The 25,318-nt window shown below is 40.7% G+C and overlaps 1 protein-coding gene across 1 annotated transcript in view; it reads left to right on the top strand.

Moving 5' to 3' along the window:
- slit3 (slit homolog 3 (Drosophila)) overlaps positions 1-25,318 on the top strand; it is a 248,394-nt gene that overhangs the window by 109,243 nt on the left and 113,833 nt on the right. The window contains exon 5 of the mRNA XM_040120062.1: positions 21,896-21,967. Within this exon, the coding sequence (XP_039975996.1) occupies positions 21,896-21,967 (72 nt within the window). The remainder of the gene's footprint in view (positions 1-21,895; positions 21,968-25,318) is intronic.

A 25,318-nucleotide genomic window follows, 5' to 3' on the forward strand; every position in this document is an offset into this window, starting at 1 on the left:
CAGAAAGAGAGAGAGCCAGAGAGAGTCAGAGAGAGAGAGGAAGACCAGGGTGTAATACATCGCCATGAGGTGTGGGTTGCAAAGGGATTTCCTCTCTTTTGCACAACGGTCAATCTTGGTAGATGTTTGAGTCAAGATAGCTGCATGTATGTGCATGTGTGTGTGCGCGTGTGCGTGAAAGTGTGTTTGTATATGAGTTCTCAGGAAATGGTGTCCTGTTGTACATGTTTCACTCTCACTTATTTGATTGAGGAAGAGAGATAATAAACTTAGTCTGGCTGCCACTTCCTGGAAATACCCAGGAGACTTTGCACTGACCCATGTACACACACACACACACACATACACGCGCGGTTGGGAAGGTTTCTAATTACTTTTAAATAAGTATGGAACCACTCAGTCTCATAAATATTTTAATTTTTTTTATGATTGCTTTCTAACCTTGGAGTACATTCGATTTTGTTGATGCTGTGCTGAAGCCCTTGAAATCTTTGCTGCACGTACATGGAGTTTACCATGATTTGTCTGCAAGATTTATTTATTTATTTATTTATTTATTTTTACTTTAAACAACTATGTTTTTTACTGCTGAAAGAAATCCGAGCGTCCAAGCATGAAACTATCTCATTAACTCTAAGGTTCTCTACTTTAATTTAACCGCATTTTTCTTTGTAATTGTAACCGACATGTTACATTTCTTTTGTAATTTACTGTATTTATGTAGCGCTGTGACATGGATTCCATTACTCCCCAAACCTACTCACACACACACACACACACACCGCGGCCACAATGATGTGATGCCGTGTGCTTCCAGTGGAACTAAACATGAGGTCCAACACAATGTACAAGATAGATTTATTTGTTTCATAACGTTTCCATGACAAGATGACAGATCTCAACAATGACGTGTTTATCTACAAAACAGTGACTTGTGCCCGCGCTAGTTTTGTTGTTGTCATGGACACATTGGACTGCCAGAAGAAAAAAAGAGAGAAGGAGACGAGATGAAAAGAATGGCACGAGGAAATGGCCTTACACAGATGCAGCTTATGCTAAACAGTTTAGTTTCCATCACTGTGATGAAGCTTGTTCCTTCTTAAATCATTGTTCACTATCATGTTTGCTCGTCATGAGCTTGTCTGTCTCTAATTTACTATCTTGTATGTGTTGCATTGTAGTTTCTACTTTGGATTCTGGAAGGTCAAATGCTGTAATAATATGAGACACTGTCATATAAATCATAATATAACAATAATATGATACGTCTTCTGTTTAAGTTGATGGCATAACACAGTAGCTATTCAATCTGTCCCCAGTTGACTGCATCTTGCAAACCGCGTTAGTGATCATTCTGTCCTGGGGAAGTAACGTACCAAAAGAGTTCCACTTACCGAAATCTCAACAGAAAATCTAGGTGAAAAAAGGTCCCGGTAATTTTAAGAATGAACAGTGTCACAGATTACTACTTGAGTGTGTAATCTGCGTTTTAGATCGATTGCAGCTTGGATATTGAGGTTCTCCTCTGCACCACAAGAAGGGTAGGCTAGATTGATGGAGGGAGCAACAACGAGATAAAGCGTAACACGGAAAGAAAATCAGGAAGGGACTTAATTTTTTTTAAGCAGGTGGAGGCAGAAGAGGAGTAGGTGGAGGGACGAATGGATGGACAGACGAGAGAAAGGAAAGAGAGCTGCAGGTAGAGAAAGGAAGAGCTGGGGTGCTTGTATAAGGATAGATGAAAGAGAACATGGGGTGAAAGGTGAGAAGGGATATAGTGAAACAAGAAGGAATGGGAAGGAGGTATAGAGTGGTAAAAGGACAGATTTAAAAGAATAAGAGTTGGAAAGAGGAGTAGCAGGAGAGGAGGAGGATTGCGAAGAGGGACAGAGGGAGTTGTCGAAGAAGGGATGAAAAGACAGGCAGAGGAGTCGAGTCCCCAACTGAGATCTCATTTCCAGCTGTCTGATAATGCTGCTCTCCCCCCTAATCTCTACACGGAGGAAATGAGAAATACACACACTTACACACACAGAACCACCCTCTTGAGTGTCTGTGCAAATACCCACGCGTGTACACGAAACACACACATAGATGTAAAAAACAAATGCATACACGGACACACACGTTTGAGCGCGTATGGTTAGATTATGTGCACAAAGAAAGATACCAAAGAGCTGAAAACTGACACAAACAGAAATATAAACATGGCCATATATGCAGCATGTACACAGATGTACTTTCCCTGCACAGCCTTTCTCTTACACACGAACCGACATGTATTCCCTGCTGGGAGCCTATTAGCTTCTTGGTGTCAAAGGGTGAGCATAGGATAATGATTAAGAGCTCCCTCCAGTATCTGTTTTGCCTCTTTGTAGAGAGAAGAAAGACTGATACAGTGGACAGACTGACAGATGTAAAGAGAAGAAAAAAAGGTGCAGAGAAAGAAAAATACAGACATCCCTTTTCCTTTCTCTTTGCCAACTCTGCCTTTCATCAGTCCACTTAATGAGCAATATGCCAGTTTGATTCATGTCTGGCAATGACAAATTCTAAGGGCATTTAGTGGAGAATAGGGAAATTATGCAGTGTTCCATTTGAATTGTGTACCTAAGCTAATGAAACATCTAATATAAATGAGAATTATTTTAAATGCAAAGACGTGAGATACATTTATTCTTTTGGTTGCATGCAACCAGAAGAATCTTTATTCCTGCCATCCATGCTCGGATCACCTCTGGAAGTAGATTACACGTGTTCTTGCGGGTGCGTTTAACATGTGTGTTGGTTTGGAAGTTCTTTCCCAGGGTGGGAAATAGTGACTGACCACTTTTCTTAACTTATAAAAAAAAAAAAAAACGTCGTTACAAGGGGAAAGTGTCTTATTGTTTCCTCAAAGTAGGCGTAATCCTGTCTCTGAGTGCCAGTGATCTGCAGGTATCGATGAGCAGGCAGGATGTGCGATAGTGATCTGAATGCATTGATTGTGAGAGAAGGACCACAGAGAAGCATTACAACGCCATCTACTGTCAGGAAACTCCTCCTGTTCCCATCTGCTAGGGCAAGGTGCTGCTCTGATACAGGCAGCATACCTGCTGGGTGGGGTTCGAGCTCCACTGCGTGGCTTCCTGCCGGGCCCAGATATTTATTGTTCATCGGCAGTAAGTGTTTTTTTTGTCAACTGTTTGGAAACAGAGATTTTTTATTTTTTTTTGGTCGTAATTTCGTCAATAACCGGGCTTTTCACCCTATCTCTTCCCTCATCTGCTTTCCCTCAGCTGTAACATTCAACACTGTAATGGCTATTTGATTGCAGCAGCATGCCTGTGACCTGAATGAGTAAGGGGACGTGGTTAGGGTTGCACTTATTCAAACTGTACATTACCTCATAAACACACGAGTCACTGCAGAGTTTCAGTGTAAATTGGTGTAATTGTCTAAGCTGCAGTGTAATGTTGCATCTGTGTTTTCTTTTACTGACCTGTGAATCAAATGGCTAAACACAAGACGTTATAGCATGACATTGTATCTGACTGCTGTTCAGTATCATTGCCAACATAATGGTCGGCTATTGTCTAACTTGGATTGGTTGGGAGTTTGGACTTATTTTTCTACGCTCTCAAGGACCTGGGTGAAAGCGTTTTGGGGCAAGCTGTGTCTTTTTTTTTTTTCTTTTTCTTTTTTTTACAGGCCATGAATGGGGTAATTTAAGAATTAGAGTTACATTTAATTTGTTAAAGTTCCTTTGATGTAAATTGTTAGGGTTAGGATTAAGAAATGAACTCACTGGACGGTCTTACAATAATACAGTATTTCGCCAGTAAAATACACCATGTGTTGCTGTTTTGGTCGTCTTAGCTAGTTGTTGTGTGTTAATGCTGTAGCTTAGATACTGTAAATTGGAGCGTTGGGGTCCTGTTTACTATCAGGATAATGGATTTGCCATGTGGCTTTGCTGTGTTTGTGTTGCTCATAGCAGATTGTTGAGGTTTTGGTGCAGTTTCTCAGGGTGTCTGGATTAAAAAAAAACCCATGTAGGAATTTACCACTGTAGCCCAAGTCAATTTCCAACTGCAGACTGTATTTGTAAACTGAAATGATCACAAACACATGAGTCATAAAAATGATTTAAAAGAATATGATGATGCATTACAGTACAATAAAATCAAACAGTCTGACAATCGATTTCCTCACCGGAGAGCAGGCCACTCAGCCTGAATAAGGTGAGATTACTCTGTTTTCACCGGAGCGTTTCAGCATCACATGATCTAAATGAAGGGGGTTTGATTTCAAAAGACATTTGAAAAAAAGAGATACCCACTTTACCAAACTGATTGATAGCACATGACCACATATATTTTATTTTCAAAAGGTAATAGATGACTCATATTCTATGTTGGAAGCAACAATTTTGCACATGGTTAAATCATGTGTGCGCTGTTTCCGCAGCCCATTAAAAACCATTGCTGCGTGAATGCTGCAAAACTACATGCTGTCATTTAAAGACGATAGAATATAGCTCCACTGTTCTCACGGGGCTCCGTGTGTCACAGAATACAGATGATTTGGAGGAATGTTTCATCACATCACCTTGCGGGATGAACAGCTTCATCATGGGTGGCCCCGGTTGAAAAAAATCGTCAAACAAATCACTCAGTATCTCAGAGAAAATTAAAATGAATCATTGAATATATAAAATAGAATTAAATTTCCTTCCAGTTTCTCCCTTTCTGTATGTCTTTGGAGTTGTCATGATGTGGTTGTCAGCCATTTTGCTGAGGTGAAGACATAAAGTTGTGAAATTAGCCTGACCTTGTAAAGACTGGCATAGTTTTATCCTGGAAAACATTAACAGTCTGGGGCAATTACCTCTCAATGGCTGCATTCTGTCTGTGTTTGTGGGTGTGTAATAACATGTTTTTGTGTTACTCTCTCTCCCTGTGTGTGTGTGTGTGTGTGTGTGGCAGAGAAAAAAAAAAGAGGATGGTGTGCACGTTTGTGTTGTTGCACATGTGTACGTCATGTATGGAGGGTGTGCAGTTTGCCCATTTGCATGTGTGTGTGTATAAGAGAAAGAAAGCGAGCATTTTGCACACCATGTGATAACAATATGTGCTGATTGTGCTCTCCCGGGTCCTGCCCTCCCAATGCCTCCACCCCAGGTTATTTCTGTAACACACACACGTCTCACTCTAAACTCACCTCCCGTCCTTTCACTATGTCCTTGACCTTTTTTTCTCTCGCATCCCTTTTCTGCTTTCTTTTTTCTTTTATTCAGATTCATTTTTCCCCCTTCCTTTGTTTTGTGATCTTTTCTTCTTCTTCTCTTCATCTCTCAGTGCTTCTCTTGTTCTTCGCCTCCTTATTGTCTCTTTTCTTCTACTACTCTGATCTCCCTTATTCTTTTACCTTGTTTTCTACACCCTGCTTTTTCAGTGATTGTCCTTTGGTCCTGTATTTCTTAATTTTTCTCCTTCCCTCCCTTGATTCCCTCCCTCTGCGCTCTACTCTTTCTTAGACGTCTCAAACTTCCTCTAAACTTTTCTTTTCTTCCTCTTCTTCTCCTCATTCCTCCTTTCTTCTCTGTCCTTCATCCCTTCCTCTGTTCTCTACCTTCATCCACTGTCTCTACTGTCCTTTCCCTTCTTCATCTTCTCTCCTACTCCTCCCTTTCCTTCCCCCTCCATCACCCTCCCACCCCAGCCCACGCCCTCCTCTCCATTAGCAGATTAGATTTAGTCCCATAATGCCGCTGGGCACCATGATTTTACCGGCTCTCATTACTCCTAAATCATCTTTCCCTCCTCTCTCCCTCTCTTTTTCTGCCTCCCTTTCTCTCTCTCTCTCATCTCCCAATTATAATATGCAAACACACACTTCCAGACACACACGATCTCACACACACACACCATATGCCATATGCCAAGGCCTGCGCTGCGCACCGTAACACCCCTGAATTAGCAGCAGGGCCGGTGATTTGTGATGCAGTTTGATTGGGTGGGAGGGGAGAATTTGGTTCAATTTCTGTCTGTCTGCATCCATCCTTTATTCCTCTCCATATATTCCCTCGGGGCATGAATGATTTTCATATCACAAAGTTCGAGGCCGACTGCATTCGCTTGCAAGCTGTTATACGAGGTGTTTTGGAGAAGGATTTCCTGGAATGAAGGGATGGTGTAATGCAATTTTTGAAGGACTGGTTGTTTCTTTTTTCTTTTTTCTTTTTTTTGTCATGTGCAGTCACTGATTGAGAGAAACAGATAGATGTGAACAGACAGGCAGGCAAACATGGAGAAAAAACAAAAAGAGTCAGTTATATTTATGCATGCGTGTGAGCGAGCGAGCGGCCGTTAGTTCTGAGTGTTCATCATTCCCGTTGTGTCAGCGTCTTATCGTTTATTATGGCAGCGGGTGAGTTAGCTGTACTTTTACCCTCTGTGACAAAACTGCTGATCATCACATCCATTTTAATCATGCCATGCCAGCATCAAGCACATTTACAACATTCATCTACATGCTGCACTGAATGTACTATATATTAAATACCATCATGTACTGAAATAATACACAGCCTATTAGCATTTGCAGAATATTGGCTCAGACTGAAATAAATGCTATTTGGACAAACTGAGCAAATATTGGTATGAAGGAGTGCAGAAAAATGAAACAAACTGGTGCCTTTCATTTTCAAAATGACTTTTGATCAAATTAATTATATAGTGTTTTTTGTCATCTTTTTTTCTGAGGCTCTGAAGTTTAACAATCAACATGTATCCATCCAGTCAAGAATACATCGGCCTATTGAACCACATTTTTCATCCCGCCAGCCTTAATGAAACATACACATGTGCACAGCAGTGTTAAACTTAAAAAAACAAAAAAAACGTTTGGTAGAAAAAAAAGCCACACACACACACACACACACACACCTCACACACCACCAGGTTGATGTTGCAGTCATGTTACTGAGGTCGGCCTTAGGTAGAAGGAAGTCCAGCCCAAAGGGATCCACTGCATCCATGACTGGTTGCCATGTCTTAATAAATCTCTTGATATTGTCATGTAGGGTGTAGGTCAGATTCTCCAAAAGAAGCGTTCTTAACACCTCCTTCCTGACCACTGTGCCTTTCACTTGTCTCGAGACTTTAGAGATGAAAACCATGTAAAAAGGTAAAATTTACAAAACGACATAAATCTTTGGTGAATATTAAAAGGGGCAGAATAATTTAACTTCATGTTTCTTTACATTTCCTACCTTTTCCTAGTTGGAAACCATATTTAATGTAGTGTTAACTTTGCTGATCACCGGGAACTGCTGTTGCATGTTACAATTTCTCAATAGTGACCACATTTTAAACCCAATTTACTTTCTCCCCTCTCTTTTTAAACCCTGATTTGACGAGACAAATTAACTAAAAATGCATTTCCTGCACCTGTCATGTTTTCTTGAAACCCCAGAGAAGCCTGCTGGAGAGGAACAATAGCACAGAATCTGGATCCACTCAATCTAATCTCTCAGCCTTAATGGGCACTGCTGCTTTTCAGACACACCCTGCAACACACACACGCATACATACACACACACACACACACACAAACCACACGCATGCAGAAAATCATGTACACACACATGTATACAGGACAAGCGGATATGGTTCCAGGCACAATAACATTTATTCAACCAGTACACAAACAGTTTTCCTCCAGGTAGACCCTGACAGTTTCAACAAGGATATGGATACATTCAAAGGCGTACACATAAACATGTATAAACACACACACTCGCATAGAGCCCTCTCTTCCAGTTAGCCCTGACATTAGCCACTCACTGTTTCTAACTGGATCATGGGGCTTACTAAAGAGATTAGGGCCTAGAGACAGCATAGCAACCCCCCCCCCCCCCACACACACACACACACACACACATACTCACATACTCACTAAAGTGCTTTCCTTCTCCCTGGTTGTCTCTTTTATTCTTTTCTCTATCTCCATCTCCCCAACATCTCTCTTTCTCTCCGTCTCTCTCTCACTCTCTCTCTCACTCACACTCACACACACACACACACACACACACACACACACACACATACTCTCTCTCTCTCTATTTCTCTCTCTCTCACTCAACCAGACAGGCCCTCAGGTTAAGAAGACAGCAGCCAGTAGCCAGAGGAATTAGCCTACCACTGCATGGGAAGGGAGGATGACAGTCTGCTCTGTTAGCCATCACAATCACTTTATTTCACCAAGTACACACACACACAGAGACACAACCATTGTGAAAGCTTCCTTTTCTTTCTGCACATTTGCTTCACTCCTGTGTAAGGAAACACTGAGATGGAGGAGGAGTCGAGAAATTTCTAATTTAAAGTGCTTTTCAGACATGCGAGGGTAAAATGAGGAGCTTGGCAGCAAGAAGATTTTAAAAGGCAATAGTTTGAACTTCTATAATTTTCAACTGCTCTCATAATATGATGAATGGGATAACATAACCGCTGATGCTGTACAGAATCCATTCAGGATTGAGAACTACACTGACAAACTAATTGACATTTTAGTGGTACTAAATGTAGCTCTATGATGTCATTCAGTTTCCCAACTGTTTCATTTAACAAACTTAGCAGTTTTCTTGACGTAATAGCATTTTGGGCACAGATGATTCAGCCTCTTTCAAGCTCTGTGGGTTGTGATTGGGTTTTTTCTGGTTGCCAGGCCATTTTTTAAATGGCTAAACAGTTTTGCTGGTTGGCATTTAAGAGAATACGGTCCACCTTTGTACGGATTGACTTAATTCAAATTCATTCATTCTTGTTGTCTGTACATCCATATTTGCAGTGCAAAAAGGAACTTATAGCCACTAACTTAGTGTGAATTTTAGTGGTGCAAATTTTCCCATTTGTTGTGTATGGAAAACTATTTCCAGATATAGGCATAAACATACAATGTGTATTAAACCCTTGGTAAAATGTTTTTCACAAGAAAAAGTTGCCTAGAGCATGTATAGTGTCATCGAAATGCCAAACCATGGCATTTTTAGACATGCCCAGTTAAGACAGTTAAAACCAAGCCAAAATCAGATTCCTCCGGCATGATGTTTTTACTGCTAGAACATCAATGTAGTGTTAGCTGAAGTACTGACTGTACCTCCAAAGGAAGGACAATAATTAGTAAACAATATTCAGGTATTTAGTATCGGCTAATTTTCAGATCAGCTTACACACATTCTTGACTGCGTCAACATTTACAAGGGATAACATTATGTCATCAGCCTCACACAGGAGCCTCGACTCCCTTACGTCTCGCTGTGCTCAGGCTCACATATTCTTGCTCCTACCCTCGGTTGTATTCTTCTCTCAGCATCATGAAAGGCCATGGCCACAGAGACAACAAAGGCTTGCTGTGTTTCTTTTCTCTCACTTCCTCTCTTTCATACTCGCACACACACTGTCTCATTTTATCTCACACATGTCCTCTTTCTGCTTGTCTGTTTCTTTCTATACTATACACTTAGTCAAAAAACACCACAGATACACGTATACACACTCTCTCTCTTTCTAACCCCAGCACCATTGAGACACCTGCACTATTCTGGTCTGTTTCTGTGCTAAAAGTTAATTGGCCCGCTGGCAAAATGGCCTGCAGTAACCTTGACAACGCTGACCTGCTGAGAGACAGATCAAAAATCCGAGCGATGCCTTACATATATACACACAACATACCCCTACACACACAGATCCGCACATACACGGGGCATGTACATAGACAATCTCAAAGACACAAATTATACAAGAGTGTATGGAGCATAGAGTTTAACATGGACACACCCCAAAATACAAATATACAGTAGTGCGTATTCATTGCCATACATGTGCGTTCATAGAAACTCTCTCCATGCAACATATATACACACACACACACACACACACACACACACACACACACACACACACACACACACACACACACACACACACACACACACACACACTTTCAGCAGTCCTCTTCTTCGGTCCCATCTCCTAATTTGTGGTGTATTATTTATGGGTGTGGAGGTACTCCCTAGATGCTTATAAAGGCAAAACACCAAAGTCAGCTTCTTTATTCAGCCCCCCCACACACACACACACACACACAAAACACATCCTGCTATCCTTTACTCTGACCTATCTTTCTCTTTATTTTTTCTATCCCCACCTGTCACCCATTTTCCTTCCATCACCTGCCAGCCTCGTAACCTCTCCTCATTACTTCACCCTGCTTGCTGTCAACCCTTGTCTTCCCTATTTTCCTCTCTTCATGCTTCCTCTTCTTGCTTTTAGTCTTTTTAACAACCCATCTTCTTCAAAACACGTCCATCTCTCCTTTAGTGACGGTCATGTAAGCTCAGCCATTCAGTAAAGAGTCAAACGAGGGCTGCTGGGTTCATCCTCATTCTCCTGGAAAGCCTAGGCAGCACCCATCCTCCGTTCCCACATCCACCATTTATTAATGTGCTTCTCCATTGCTTGCCCATCCATTTACCATATGCAATTAAGGGTTTAGTCATTTAGCCAACAACAGGATTTGTCCCTGCTAAAATGATACTCTGCAGTAAAGTGAAGTAAAAGTGTGCTCCTGAATTGAGCTTTTCAGCTTAATATTGTTTGGAATTTTGTAATTCATGTTCCACCTTCCATTTTAATACTTGGCATAGGCTTAGGCTGGACATATCAGATTAGGAGTTTAGACTACTGTCTGTGGACTAAGGAGCTCTCAAAAAGCCATATGTTGGTTGAGAAATTTCCCAAAGAACAAATCCATTTAGTCAAGGAGCTTTGGCGATTCTCAAATTAAGGGTCTCAAGCCTCCATCACCCGAAATGCTTCAAATCCATTCCTCGCTGAGGCTCATTCATTTCACATTAGAGAATCCATTATCAGTTTATCATTTTGATGCAGATGTATTGCATTGTGATGCCTTGCTGTTATTCCACTTTGGTGTCAATTATGTGTGCCGAAGCTCAATCAAATGTCAGTACACCTTCTCTGTTTGTGAGGCTTTGTGAAAAAGAGAACATCCTCGGATCAAAGTTGTGATGAAAATTACTAAGCACACCTGATGAGTTCAATCCCTGTCTGTTTGAGTCAAAGAGACCGGTCAAGAAGCAGCCTATACGTATTAGTAGTTTTACCAAAAGGTCAGAGATAAGGCTTCTGATCTCCATACTTTACTATACATAATAGGTTCAACTATTCACTACATACTTAAGTACAGAATTTAGAATATCTTCAGAAATGAATGCATATTAACCAATTTTGTTTAATCAAAATACTTATTAAAATGTCCAAGGTTACTGATCAAAAGAAAAAAAAAAAAAAAAAAAAAAAACATGCATAATAGTGAAACACAAACACAATTGTACCCCAGACACAATCATTGGCACCCTTCACTGATATTTGGTTGCAGAACCGCTGGTGACAATTGCAGCCTCTAAATGTTTCTGGTAGCCATCTATAAGCTTCTTGCACCTGTCTGCTGGTAGTTTCTGCCACTCTTCTGTTGCTATGTGTTCAAGCTCTTTAAAGTGTGCAGGAGTCCCTTTTGCAATGGCAGATTTCAGCTCCCTCCAAAGGTTTTGAATGGGATTTAGGTCAGGACTCATTGCTGGCCAGTTTAAAACAGTCCATCGTTTCCTTTTTTTAGCCATTCTTCTGTGCCGCTGGATGTCTGCTTTGGGTTGTTGTCCTGCTGAATGACCCAACATTTTGCCTCAAACGTAGTTTTCTGACACTGGGTAACACTTTTCGCTCTAAATTGCCTTGGTAATCCTCTGGTTTCATCATTCCTTTGATATGTTCAATGCCTCCACTACCAGAAGGAGCAAAGCAGCCCCACAATATGATAGAACTTCCACGTGTTTTGCTGTAGGTAGGGTGTTCTTTTCCTTATGGGCTTCATTTTTTCACCTATAAACAAACTGATGCACCGCATTAGAGATCTAATTTGGTTTCATCTGTCCATAGAACATTTTCCCAGAAAGACAGTGGCTTATCTATAAAAGCTCTTGCAAACGTAAGTCTTGCCTTTTTGTGCCCTTCCTTCGTAGTGGTTTCCTCCTTGGCCTTCCCCCATGGAGCCCTACTTTGTTTAGTGTGCTGCGTATGGCACGGGCTGAAACCACCGCTCAAGATTGCTCCAGGTTAGCCTGAAGCTCTTTAGATGTCATGTGTTGGGGTTTTTCCACAATCCGCATGCAAATTTCTCTCATTGAGTTTCTAATTAGCGCCACATCCTGGAAGCATCTTAAGAGTTTTATGACGGTGAAACTTCTTGATAACATTATAAACTGTTGAAACAGGGATTTCAAGATCTTTGGTGATTGCCTTGTAGCCTTTGGAAATCTTATGTTTTCTGATAAGTGTTTCTGATACTCTCAGACAGCTCTCCTGTCTTTGCCATTGTTAAAAAGAAACTGGAAACAATCAGCCCCTTTTTATGGAGTAAAACAATCATTCATTGGTTAATTCAGGTCATGTGAACATTGAAAATTAGACACGGGTGAGTCTCATTTATTTTATTATTTTGTTTGAGGGACTAATTTAAGTTAATCAAAAGGTTGCCAATAATCGTGTTGGGCGTACAATCTATGTAATCTCAGTAACTTTGGACATTTTATTAAACACTCTGATAATACAAAATTACTTAATTTGCATTTATTTTTGAAGATATATTAAATTCTGTGCTGAAAATTCAGGGGTGCCAAAAAATTTCAACCATGTATATCAACAGAGTACAACTATCTGCTGTCGTTGGCAGGGACACAACCTTTCCTTGTTACCAGTATGATTTATTATTCTTGTCAGGTTTTAAAAAGATTAAGAAATAACCAAACTCCCTGTTATGTAGCTGACATTGCATCCTCTTGATGTTACAGAGTAGATAAGATATCCCTGCTCCCTTGGTAAAACCCACTTTTTGTGATTTTCATATTTTAATTTTAATTGAAGGATTACAAAGTCCTCTGTGAGTTTAGAAAATTCCTCAGCTTCTTTGCCTTCCAGAATACACTGAATAAGCCAAGGAAAAACAAACTTGAAAATTGTGATATCATCTCTCACCATATTATGGTGAGAAGCCATATATATTGTCATGACATTAGTCAATATAATAAAATAAAGTTTAAAGCTATTTTATTTTAATTATATAAAGATATATAAATATTTCTTTTTTGCAAGCTTTTTCTTCTTCTTCTGAATACACCAGAACTGGACTTTTTAAAAATGTTATACTGTAAGTTGATATAGCATACATTTATCTCTATACTGGTAAGGCACCTGAGTATGCTATCAGTTAGGTTTAGTTTTATAGAACTAGGTGGAATTGATAGCGATCAAACTGTGGTTTGGTCAAGATTACCGAGAGTAAATATAAAAGTTTGGCATTGTCCTCTGTAGGATACTAAATCTACTCCAAAAGAAAGACAAAGAAATCTTTCATTCTTCCATCTCCAAACTATCTGACCACCCATCCCTCCATCTATCGCACTGTGTTTCTGTCTTTTCTCGCCTGCCTGTTAACCCGCCCTCCCTTCCCTCCATCTGTCTCTTCTCTGTGTCCATTCTAATGTCTCTTGACCCTTTGCTGTTGAAGTTTTATTAGCTCCATAAATGTCCCTAAGAACCTGCAATATCGCTTGGCTTAAGCACTAGGGAAAAAAAGGACTAACCAAAAAAAAAAAAAAAAGGAAAGAGAGTTAGAGTAGTAATATCGCTTAGTCCCGCGGATGACAATTCAAATGAGAAAACGTATTAAAACAAAATGGCGTCAGGGACATTAAAGTAAATTAGCCAATAACAAATGACCATGTGTGCACCCCACTGCCTTAACATCTCAACTATTTTTTTTCCCTGATAGTAACTCATCTAAATTTGTTGGACATCTTTTTGGCATTGGGCCAGAAAAGCTTTTATATCCATAAAGGCCTATGGATCACAGAGAATTGCATTAAGCTGTCCAATTTAATTACAGTATCGACAAAACATAATAGATACTTACAGCTTTTCAGAGAGCGATGGGGAGAGGAGGGGCAAGAGCGAGGCTGGGGGGGTGGCGGAGAAACAAAAAGTGCAGACAATGTCCATTTATAATGCTGATGCAGTGTATGTATCAAAGGAGGTGTTTGATGAACATGTGCATGTGTGTGTGTCTGTGTCAGTGTGCGTCTCTAACAAGGGATTTGCAAGGACCCATGAGAGCTTTTGAGAACGTTTAGTTTGATTTAGATGCTACAGCTCCCCGATGGCTGTTTCACTTGCAAACACACAAATGCACCACCACACCAATCTATAGTCAACACACAACCATGCACAATCTTGCACAAGTCACTTGTAGACACACACCTGTCCACACACACACACACACACACACACACACACACACACACACACACACACACACACACACACACACACACACACACACACACACACACACAAACACACACACACACTTACTTAGATCATTTTAATGGAGCGAGTTAGGAGAGTGGCTGTCCTGTCCTGTCCCGTCCTGTCCCAGCCAGCCGGGGCTGTCAGCCTCCCGTCCACCATGATCAATAGAGGGGGGCAATATTTTTATTCCTAAAGCGCCCGCTTAATTAAATCACAGGGAGTGGAGCGGGGGGTGGGAGGGATGAATAGGGGAGGAGGGATGGGGCGGGGGTTTCAAGACATTGCAAGGGCACTGAATCAAATGACTGATAAAGAATTACAAAGACTGGAAAGAGGAATGGCAAAAGGGAGGAGAAATATGGAAGGAAGACCATTCTGTGTGTCATCTATTACTTTCTATAGTGTACCAAGATACAGACATCAAGGCTATATGTGTCTGATGGGAAATACTTTTATTTCTCTTCACAGCAACGTTTTCCAGTTGGCTAAAATAACTTTTTTTCCGTTATGTAAAGAGCCAGCTTTCAGGGAACACAGGCGGTTAGGACGAAATGCGCACTAACAACTTAAAGCAATAGTTAAGCATTTTGAAAATCATCCTATCATGTTTATTGCAGAGAGTTAGACCAGACGATCAGTCCCACTCTCATATGTGTCCGGTAACTGTAAGGCAAAATTCAGCAAACAGTTAGCTTATCTTGGCATAAATACACAAAAAAAGATGGAAACAGCTAGCTTCGCTCTGTCGGAAGGATAGTGAATAAGCACATTTCCCAAAATGCCAAACTATTCCTTTAAGAAGAACCAGAACTTGCAAACTTGAAAAGAGTGAGAATGAGGGCTGAAAGTGTGAGAATAGGGAGCACTTGGGTCCCTAGACCATCTTTTCTGAGCAAAAACCAAAGACAAAATTTGGCAATGAAAAAAATTGTGTTAGCTCTAAACCTTTGAAATATCAAAAAATCTCCACTATACAGTCACACATAGCAGTCCTGCTGTCTGCAATGCGCTGTCAGCATGGAGGGTAATATATCCCCTCAGTTTGTTGGCACAAGTCAGAATCACTCAAGTAGAGTGGCTCTGTAGCCAAGACTTGAAAACCATGGTTGTAATGGGAAGGTTCCAGTTTTGAATGCATGGAGTTATGTGTGTGTGGCGTTGCCAAAATTTAGCATTTATAGTCAGTTTGTTTTCCTGGGATGAATGAAGGTTAGAAAAAAAAATTGCTATATGTTCCGTTACAACTTGCCCAATAAAATAATAGTTAGAGTATCGTATACAGTTCTGAGTTTGAGTTATTTTCACTCAGATACCACAGTGCAGACCTCCCTGTTTGCTGTTGCAAGTATATGTTCGTGTTCTTTAGATCACTGATAGCTTCGCTAACTGTGCGGTTGCCGGCTGTCTAGAAAAAGCCATGCCTGTATCATTGGAGTGTTGAGCTCATTTTTTCAATTCACGTAATGGGAACAAAAGTCAGGAAAAACTTTTTTTTTTTAATGGGAATCTTCACCATTTAAAGTCGTTACATGAATTGAAAGTTATTCTGCTTTTACACCTACAGGAATACATTTAAAACATCCCCTACACCAGGCATTAAAACCTTATATACTATATATTTATTTTGACTTAAAGGCAGTACTTATCAGTAAGTTAAAATGGCATAAAGGATATTTAAATAGTTCCCAAGGTTACAGATACTACAGGATATTGAATCGCCTCTACAATACAAGCGGTAGTGTAATACCTGCTGCATGACTTTGGTCTTACCCTACAGTAGAGTGCCTTTAAAAGCAAGGGGAATATGAGCTAGCCAGCAGTCGATATTTATTACTCTCTTTATGGAACAATATTAAATGCAGTTACAGCCCCCAAGGGAGAGAAAAAGAGACAGAGAGACAAAAAGAGAGAGAGAAAGTGAGATCGCGGGAGGGGTGGAAAAAGAAAGTGATAGAAGAGGAAGAGAGACAGGGAAAAGAGAAGCTAGAGGCTTGAGCTAACCACTGAATGTCTCTCAGGTTTCAAAAAAGAAATTGTGCCACCTCTGTTTTCCTTCTCTATCCCTTTTCTTCCTCCCCCTCAATTTTCCTCCTGTTTCTCTCCTCTCTCTTTTTCATCTCTCCCCTGGAGCCCAGCCAAGGGTCATCTTTCTTTCTCTCTTCCACTACAGTCACTCTTCTTTTAATAAAAGACACACACAGAAACACACACAAAGATGCATGCTGTAGATTGTAGCCCATCCACTCTCACTTGCCTGCTGTTTCTTTCACACACAGACACACAAATTCTACCTGACACACAGACACACACCTTTGCCACCGTCCTTGTCATCTCTGTCTAACTGAGACCTCCTGTGATGCCAACTGACACAAAGCCGTATGAAATCAAACAGGCTTGCTCCAACTCCCCTGTTCACAGGTTAAAGGTCCAGGACTGTACAGCCCTGGCTCATATCTGGACGGGCCTGAGGGCGGATCCATCTAATATCTGGTGTCTACTGTTACACAAAAAAGTGTATGGTGACATGCCCTGGGAGAAAACATCATTTGGTGTGTGTGTGTGTATGAAGGACATGTGTATTTTTCCTGTTTTTGTATCTGCATGTGTGTGACGCTGTGGTGTATGTGGGTACAAATGTGCACTTACATGTGCAATGTCTGTGTGTTTGTGTTTCTAAAGGTTTAACGTCAGTATCCAAGGAGACACAATGTGGCTTACTTAGCACTGTTTGTGTGTTTAAGGGTTAACAGTAATATCTGAGGCGGGTGACCTAGAGAGTGTTATTATTCTCCTCACATGAATAATGGAACTTAATATGGAGGAAGTGATAGCTGGGAGCACGCGTGCAGACACGCACACACACACGCACACACACACGCACACACACACACACACACGCGCACACACACACATAAACACACTCTCACAAACCAACAGTACCACCACCGCCACCCCAAACCAGAGGAGGATCTTGCTGGCATTCTCAATTCCCCCAGACTTCTAGGGGCCACAGAGAGTCATCATGCCCAGAGAGGAGAGGCGCTGGCTGGGGAAACTCTAACCGAGAGGGTGGGGGGTCTTTATGGTGAAAGGGGGAAGGTCTGGAAAACATTTGGTCAAAATTCAATCAATTATACAGTACTTAGGAAGCCATGACAAACATGGAAAGAATAATGGAAGACTGCCCTTTCTTCTGCTGCTGTTGCTGCTGTTTGTTGGGCCTCTTCTTCTTTTTTTCTCTCTCCTCTTCTAATTCATTCTCTTCTTCATTTCTCCTTGTACCCATGGTTACTAAACTTAGCTTACTTGAACTTTTGTGAACTTTGCATTGTTTGTCTTGTCTCCCTCCGGCTCCCAAGATCCTCCAATTCTTAAAAAGATATGCAGTTGTTCATAATCAGTATCAATAATTTACAGAATTTGTCATCCTAATATAACTGATGTATAATTCAAACAACCATCTGTCTCTTTAATAGAATTTTTAGGAGATTAATTGCATGCTCCCCCAAATGCTATGGCAATAGAAGAGCACCAAAAAGACTAAATCCAATAATTGTAATGTGGGAGCAGATTGCTAGACACTGGTGTACAAACCATTTCGCTATCCAAATGTGCCCTGTGTGTGTGTGTGTGTGTGTGTGTGTGTGTGTGTGTGTGTGTGTGTGTGTGTGTGTACCTGTATGCGTGTGTTTGTGTGGTTAGTCTATCAGTGAGTGTCCTTTTCAAGGATCACAAGCCAATCTCCGGTTGGTGATAGCTTTTGCTCTGCTCAAAGGTCGGCAGGTGTGACTCACAGACAGATGAGAGGACTACTGTTTTACATGAAGACATAACATAACTCTGGATGTTGAATGTGCCGAGACATTACGGCGCGTGTCAATATAGCATTTTTTTCTGAGCGCCCGCTTTTTCCGATCGTTCCCAATGAGGAGAGAGCTTATGCGGACACATGTGGTTGCCCAGAGAAAAAGCGCAGCACCCAGTGTCTTTTTTTTCATTGCGCTTTGCCTTTTTAGTGCAGCTGCTCCGAGGGCTTCTAGTTGAAAAACTCTGAACTTAATAAACAAATAGTAATAAAAAGCAAAGGCGCGATGCTAGTTTATCATACAATGGCGGTGGTGATATGTTGTCAAGATATTGTTGTCATAGAAACAAAACCCACGTACAGCGTTAGAAGCGCGGGGATGAAGCGCTCCCCAGCACCCTGTCGTCCCTTTTACTGCCAGAGAAAAATGCTATGTGGACATCCAGCCTTAATAATACATTATGTTAAAATAAAGAGTTATTGTTTATATCCGCCAGAACATAACGTCATATCAAAACTCTGCCAAATGGCAGCAAGAAGCATTTTCTTGAACATTAAAGGCCCCGAAAGCCTATTTTGCCAATCAGATTCTTACTATGAGCAACGGAGTCCTACATGAACATTTTCTGCCAAAGTTCAAACCGTTTTGGTTATTTCGCAGGACAAATTTCTGTATGTTTTTGTCTTGTCTGTGTACCAATCAGGTTTTAGCCACATTTTAATCAAAATGTGATGACAGTTATTGGACTGTTCCAAATCTGTTGAAGAAAATTAGCAGTTTTTGATTTAAACTGTTAGTTTCTATGTTTTGGATGATTACAAAACCTATAGCATCTCTTAACATTGGCTGTTCTGTTCTGTTTCAAGCTGATAAGACCTTTGCATCTGTTCATAAAAATGTTGCCCCTGTGCAGCTTAAAAATCTACAATACAAATTTACCAGACTGACATACTTTATCCTACAATGAACAAATTTTAGGGAAAGCAAACTTCCCTTTTGCAGAACCCATGCACTGAATCCTGTTGCACCCATTAAAATAACATGTTTCCTAGTTTCCAATAAAATGTTGACGAGGTGACCATCTTTTGTTTACACCTCCCAAAATGTCACCCAAACAGTGAGAACACTGGATGCTGGTTGGACATAAAAACATTTCCATAACCTTTAAAACCAACTGCACAAATGGACAACCAGTAACCACTTGTATAATGAAAACTTCATTCAGAGCCTTGCGACAGGAGTTTTATTTCGGCACCCTTAACTGTGTACTCTCTGGTGTCAGTCACTCAGCTGGAGTCATAAAGGCCGACAGACAGACGCACAGTCTTATAATGGCTTTTATTTGACTTGGATGGCTTACCTTCTGTTAGAAGAAATAACAAATAAATATCATGGTTGGTAAACAAAACAATAAAAGATTTATTAGCCAGGAACTCCTCGGAAATATGACTTTTTTTTTCTATATCTTGTTCTCTGTCTTTTGCTTTCTGTCTCATTTTTTGTAATCATTCATGTTTGTCAGCAGTCCACAGAGGGCATATCGGTATAAAAGAAATGCAAATTATAGAGATAAAGAAGATAGATTTATGATATAGTTAGATAGTTAGGCGGATAGACAGAGAGAATGATAGATAATGGAGAAGGGTAGAGAAAGGGAGTGCGGGTTAGAAAGAGAGAGTGATAACAGCTTTGCTTTCTATCTGTTTCCTATTTACTCTGTCAACGTCAGCATGAGAGCAACAAAGACAGAAAAAAAAAGAGAGAAAACCTCACTTCAGAAATATCCCATCTCTACCCCAAAAAGTGTCAAAACCTTCAAAACAAGACGTGTAAACACAAGGAATATTTTCCGGCTGTGCTCCACATTAAAATATCATAATACCATTCCTGTCTGTCAAATGTTTGCCTATTTTGTGCTCCTTCGTTACCGCAAGCGCTGAGCAAAATTGCACATAAAAGCACATATTTTCTTTGCCTAAAGAGTATACAATGCCAGGCACATACTTTTTCCATCAAGGCCTGGGGAGAAAAAATGGGGAATGCTCATCTCTTGTCAAACAAAAGGAATGAACCAGAAAACACAGGGCTGAAAGGGAAACATCCAAAATGATGAAACCTTGTTAGTTTGAGGAAATGAATTCTCTGTTTTCTGAGCACAGCTCGCCAATTAACATTCACGGCACTAATAAAGGTTGATTGGCTCTGGAATAATTCACAACCAATTTTCCTGCTTTGTACTTGAATGTGTGTGTGAGTGTAAATTAACGTGTGAGCATAAACAGTATGTATGTCAGGTTATGTGCGAGTGTATGAATGATTATGTTTATTCCAAGGTATGTGTGTTATGACTAGGGTTGTTATACACAGTAGTTACTGTTCTCCACGGAGAGTTTGGCTGATTTCCATGATGTGTACTTGTGAGCGTGAGCGTGTGTGTGTGTGTGTGTGTGTGTGTGTGTGTGTGTGTGTGTGTGTGTGTGTGTGTGTGTGTGTCAAGGTCAAACAGAAAAGTCCGGGCAGAACCGAGGTCTGTTACTCTTTTGTGCTGTGATTATTCAATTGTGCATCCATTATCTCACATGCATGGTCATGTATTTGTGTGCTGCTGCCGACTGACTTTGTTAGCACACGTCTGTACAGTGTGTGTGTGTGTGTGTGTGTGTGTGTGTCTGTTCAACTCTGGTCTAACTGGCAGGAATATAGGGTGATTAGCTTGTCTGATGTTTCATACCTCTTTTTCTCTCTCTCCAATTACATTGTGCTTTCTGCGCCCTGTTTGTCTGCCAGGCCTTCTCCCCAACAAACAACACTAACAGAGTTAAGGCAAGTCAATTGTGTCATACTGAAAATCATTTGGCTAATATAGGTATTCATTACGGAGGAAGAAAAAGGGACTGTTGTATGTGCTGTTGTGTTCAGCGTGTGTACTACAGAGAGAGGAAAAGACTCATTACAAAGAGGGAGAGAAAAATAAATATGTTGCTTGTGTGGTGGAAATAAACACAACAATAAACACAGTCAATGGGGGTATTAAAATGGGAATGTGTGTGTTTTCGAGTTTTCTCAGAACAGAGCTGATTGCTCCATTTTTCCGCCACAGCAATATCGCACAGTTGGAGGGCATACATAAAAAAAAAAAAAAAGAAAAAAAAAAAACGTTTACATTCAAAACATGTGGAACACACGTTCAGTAGAACCACACACTGCACACACTGGTCTGTTATTCTACAATTCTCTCTCCCTCTTTCCTTGCCCGCCCTCCCGCTTCTCCATTAATCACACACACACACACATGCATACACACACACACACACACACACACACACACACTTCAGCATTTCTGATAGTTCCTTTTGTCTTTGAAGCGCTTTGGACCAAATTGTTCCACTGATCATAAATGTCATATCATCTTTTCTCTCTCTCCTTCCGTCCATCTCTTTCGCCTTCTCTGCCTTTGTTCTGTAATTGGCTGTGTGTTTGTGTGTGTGTGTGTGTGTGTGTGTGTGTGTGTGCGTGCATTAGGGCGTGTGTGTGTGTCTTTGTGGCATAGATCGTGTTTTTGTGGTTTTGTTTAACATCTGACACCCTACATCTTTGAGTGCTTGGAACACGTCAACTAATGTCTTCTGTCGCTCTCTCTCTTTCTTGCTGTCTCTCCAGAGACCTCAGTGAGAACCAGATCCAGGCAGTTCCAAGGAAAGCCTTCAGAGGAATCACCAGTGTCAAGAACCTGTAAGCACAATCACTCCCTTCCTTTCCTTCCTCCCTCTCTGTTTCCTTTCCTCTATCTTCCTTCCTCCCTTTTCATCCCGCTTACTGTATATTCCTACAGCTTAGTCTTTTCTTCTCTGTGTTTCGGGTAACTGAGCCTAATTTTTTTTTTTTTTTCATTTAAAAAAAAAAAAGTTTATTCCAAATACTATTTCAGATTCTTTTAATTCTTCGTTAAACTCCACTGACCTGCTGTTGGGTCAGTAATTATAAATTCATGTTGTACAGACAAACATTGTTCAAACCCACATAACTTTATTTTACATGGTAAATGTAAATGTAAAAACTAAAGTTTCTTTGATACCACATACTGTATGTCCGTCTGAAATCTTGGGAAAATGTTTGTAAAATGATGCATAGCACATCTAAAATATTTCCAGGAATGGTGCAAAAAACTTAAGGTCAGAACAGGCTAATGCTGAACAAACTGTATATTAGAGTATACATAAGATACCACCACATGGTGTGGAATAGAGTGATTTTTTTTTCCAACCTTAAAAGCCCCCTAAGAGGGAAAAATGAGGGAAAGATGTGGGAAAGATGTATCTTAAGTGTTTTGTTTAAGATAATGCATAAATATAACCTACAGTATCTATGATGTTTATTCTTTAGATTTTATCACATAGAAACAGTAATTCCTTGATAGGACATCAAAACCGTTTAATTCTGAATCACTGAAATAATTTGGTTTAGATTTAGTCATAAGCACTACATTAAACTTTGTAACTGAAACTGCCAGTCACATTTTCCAGTTCCACATGGTTTGTCTGTTATCTCCATCTTCCCTGCACCTCCTCCACCTCGATAGCATCCTGATTTTCATCACTTCTGCCTGTTTTCCTCCCTTTTCCTCCTCCCACCTGCTTCTCTAATTTTTGTTCCACCTTTCCCAACATTACTACTTTCCTCCTTTTTTTTCCTCCTCCTCCTCTCACTCTCCTCTGTTCCTGTCCAGAGAGGTTTTATCCTCACATCAAGCGTTCAATACCCCCTGTCATTTATTCATGATGTCCTAATCACCAATAGTGTAATCAATATGCTGCTTAATCGATGCTTCTCATCAATAATGGCTGATCAATCCTGCCTGATGCTGCATAGATAACTAGTAGACAGACTCTTGGGGGTAAACAATGTCCTCGCTGAGTTCGATATCAGTTTAGATAGAATAGAATGAAATGGAACAGAAAAGAAAAGTGTTTTTAAGGACAGCGACCAGTGGCAAATGGTGGTTGTCTAGGATAGTTCAGGTTTGTAAAGCTGGAAAATGCCGTAAAAAAAAATTTGATTTGCTCAACAAATCTTCTTTGTGTAAATTAAAGTTTTCTGTTGTGTTTATCATGACTGACATGATAGAGGGAGGAAAGGAGGATGGGATAGAAAAACAGAGTGGAGCATAATAACTACAAGATGCAAAAAGATAATAACCCATCCCTCTGGATGCTCACCAAGCCTTATTTCACTACCCAAGCTGCTGTGACTGACAGAAAACGAAAGAAAAAAACAGATAATTTATTTTTAGCTAAATGAAATAGAAAGAAAAAGAGAGAGGAAGGCAGAGAGTAAGGGGATGATTGTATTCATAATATAGAGAGATTGTTTTTTGTGTGTGTGGTATTTCCATTGCTATGTGAACAAATCATAATGAGGACACTTTTTATTTAACTCGTGACATGTGTGGGAAGGCTGCATGTATTTTCTCAATAGCTCTTTCCGAATCAAGAATGAACTTTAACTCTCAGCTTTTAAGCCAACGCGGATGAGGATGTTCTTCAAGAGCTCAGAAAAAGTGAAAATTTGAATCTCTCTAATTCCATGAAACCTGCTGTGAAGATCATGTGATGTGATCAAAAAGGTGCAGAACAGCTACCGAATGAACCCTTGCCGTGAGATTTTCTCAGCCGCAAACATGCCGTTTTGCGTGCTAACTGGCATCCAGCCTCACAAGAAACCACCGTGGCGGTAGTGTTTCTAAGTGTGATTAAGTTACTTTAAAGATTAGTTTAGCAGTCCTTTTCCTGGAGGTTTTTATGTTAATTTCTACCCCCCTCTGTACTTCAGACTAGACAGGGAGACAGAGAAAACTCACTAGGAATTTTGGGGCCATGTTGGATTTGGAACAGTCATCACAACTATTTATTCCACTAGCAAAAATCACGGCTTAGCTAAGTGAGCAACCACAGAGACAATAGCAAAAGCTGCCTGAATTTATTTCAGGACCTCCATTTAATCAGCCAAATATACATATATCACCTTAAACTGTGAATTTATGTGTCCTTGAATTGTAAAGCTCTGCGTGTTTCTAATACTTTTTCATTGGGCAGTCCGTGAATTGATTAATATGCATTTTGCCACATATCAGTAATTCAGAGTTAGGCTACAAGCAAATGTGCTCTTCTGGTTAGTTTCCTCTCCCAAGAGTGATGTAATTACAACATGGCCTCCAAAGTCCACAGGAGATTATTACTCTTAGGTTAAATGGACCTGAAAGTGCCTGTGCTCTGCGCTTTGTACTGCTGTGTGTGTTTGTGTGTGTAAGTGAGCGAGTGTCGGTTCCCATGGCTGGGCTCCAAACCTTTTGACTTCAGGTTGGCCTCTGATCATCTAATCCACTCTCCCTGCTCACAACGGACACACTCCAAACTCAGCGCTACGCACCACCTTACATCTTTGACCTCAGACTCACTCAAGTATTTCACAACCATTTGGAGTTCAGTGACAAAAATATGAACCAAGTGCAGAACATATCACATCTTAGACTACAGCAGGTTGCGATGTTACAGCACCTAACATATTGATGTGAGCGTATATAATCTGTATTCATCCAGGGAAGGTTTGCTGAGTGTGCAAGCTCTTTTTTTCCAGCAATTCCGAGCATCACACTCATACATTAACACACATTTACATGTGCGTACTGTCCAGTGTAACCACAGTCTCTCCTATGGTTGTCCCCAGGGGTTACAGTGGGATTTGGCAGGTGGGGGAACCCTAAGATCCGGGGGGGGGGGTTTATTTTATGTCAGTGACCGCAATCCTGGAACAAGTGTGCAGCATGCTCTCATGTGCACCCTGGATGACAGGCAGACAGAGAGGGCCAGTAAAGAGACAGACAGGGCTGGTAAAAGTATAATGGCTTTTTCTTCTTTTTGACAGTCCATGGGCCCACATATGTAGAGAGCTGCCAATCAGGCTTATTTACTTATTAATCGAAGTTGCCGGAACGGCATTCCAGATCATTCCGGCCCACTTAAATGCCTAGTTCACCCACTGAGCAGATCCACTGTACAATAGGTGAAATTCAGTACGAGTTTCTAG

Source organism: Xiphias gladius, chromosome 23 (assembly GCF_016859285.1).
Source record: "Xiphias gladius isolate SHS-SW01 ecotype Sanya breed wild chromosome 23, ASM1685928v1, whole genome shotgun sequence".
Lineage (NCBI taxonomy): Eukaryota > Metazoa > Chordata > Actinopteri > Istiophoriformes > Xiphiidae > Xiphias > Xiphias gladius.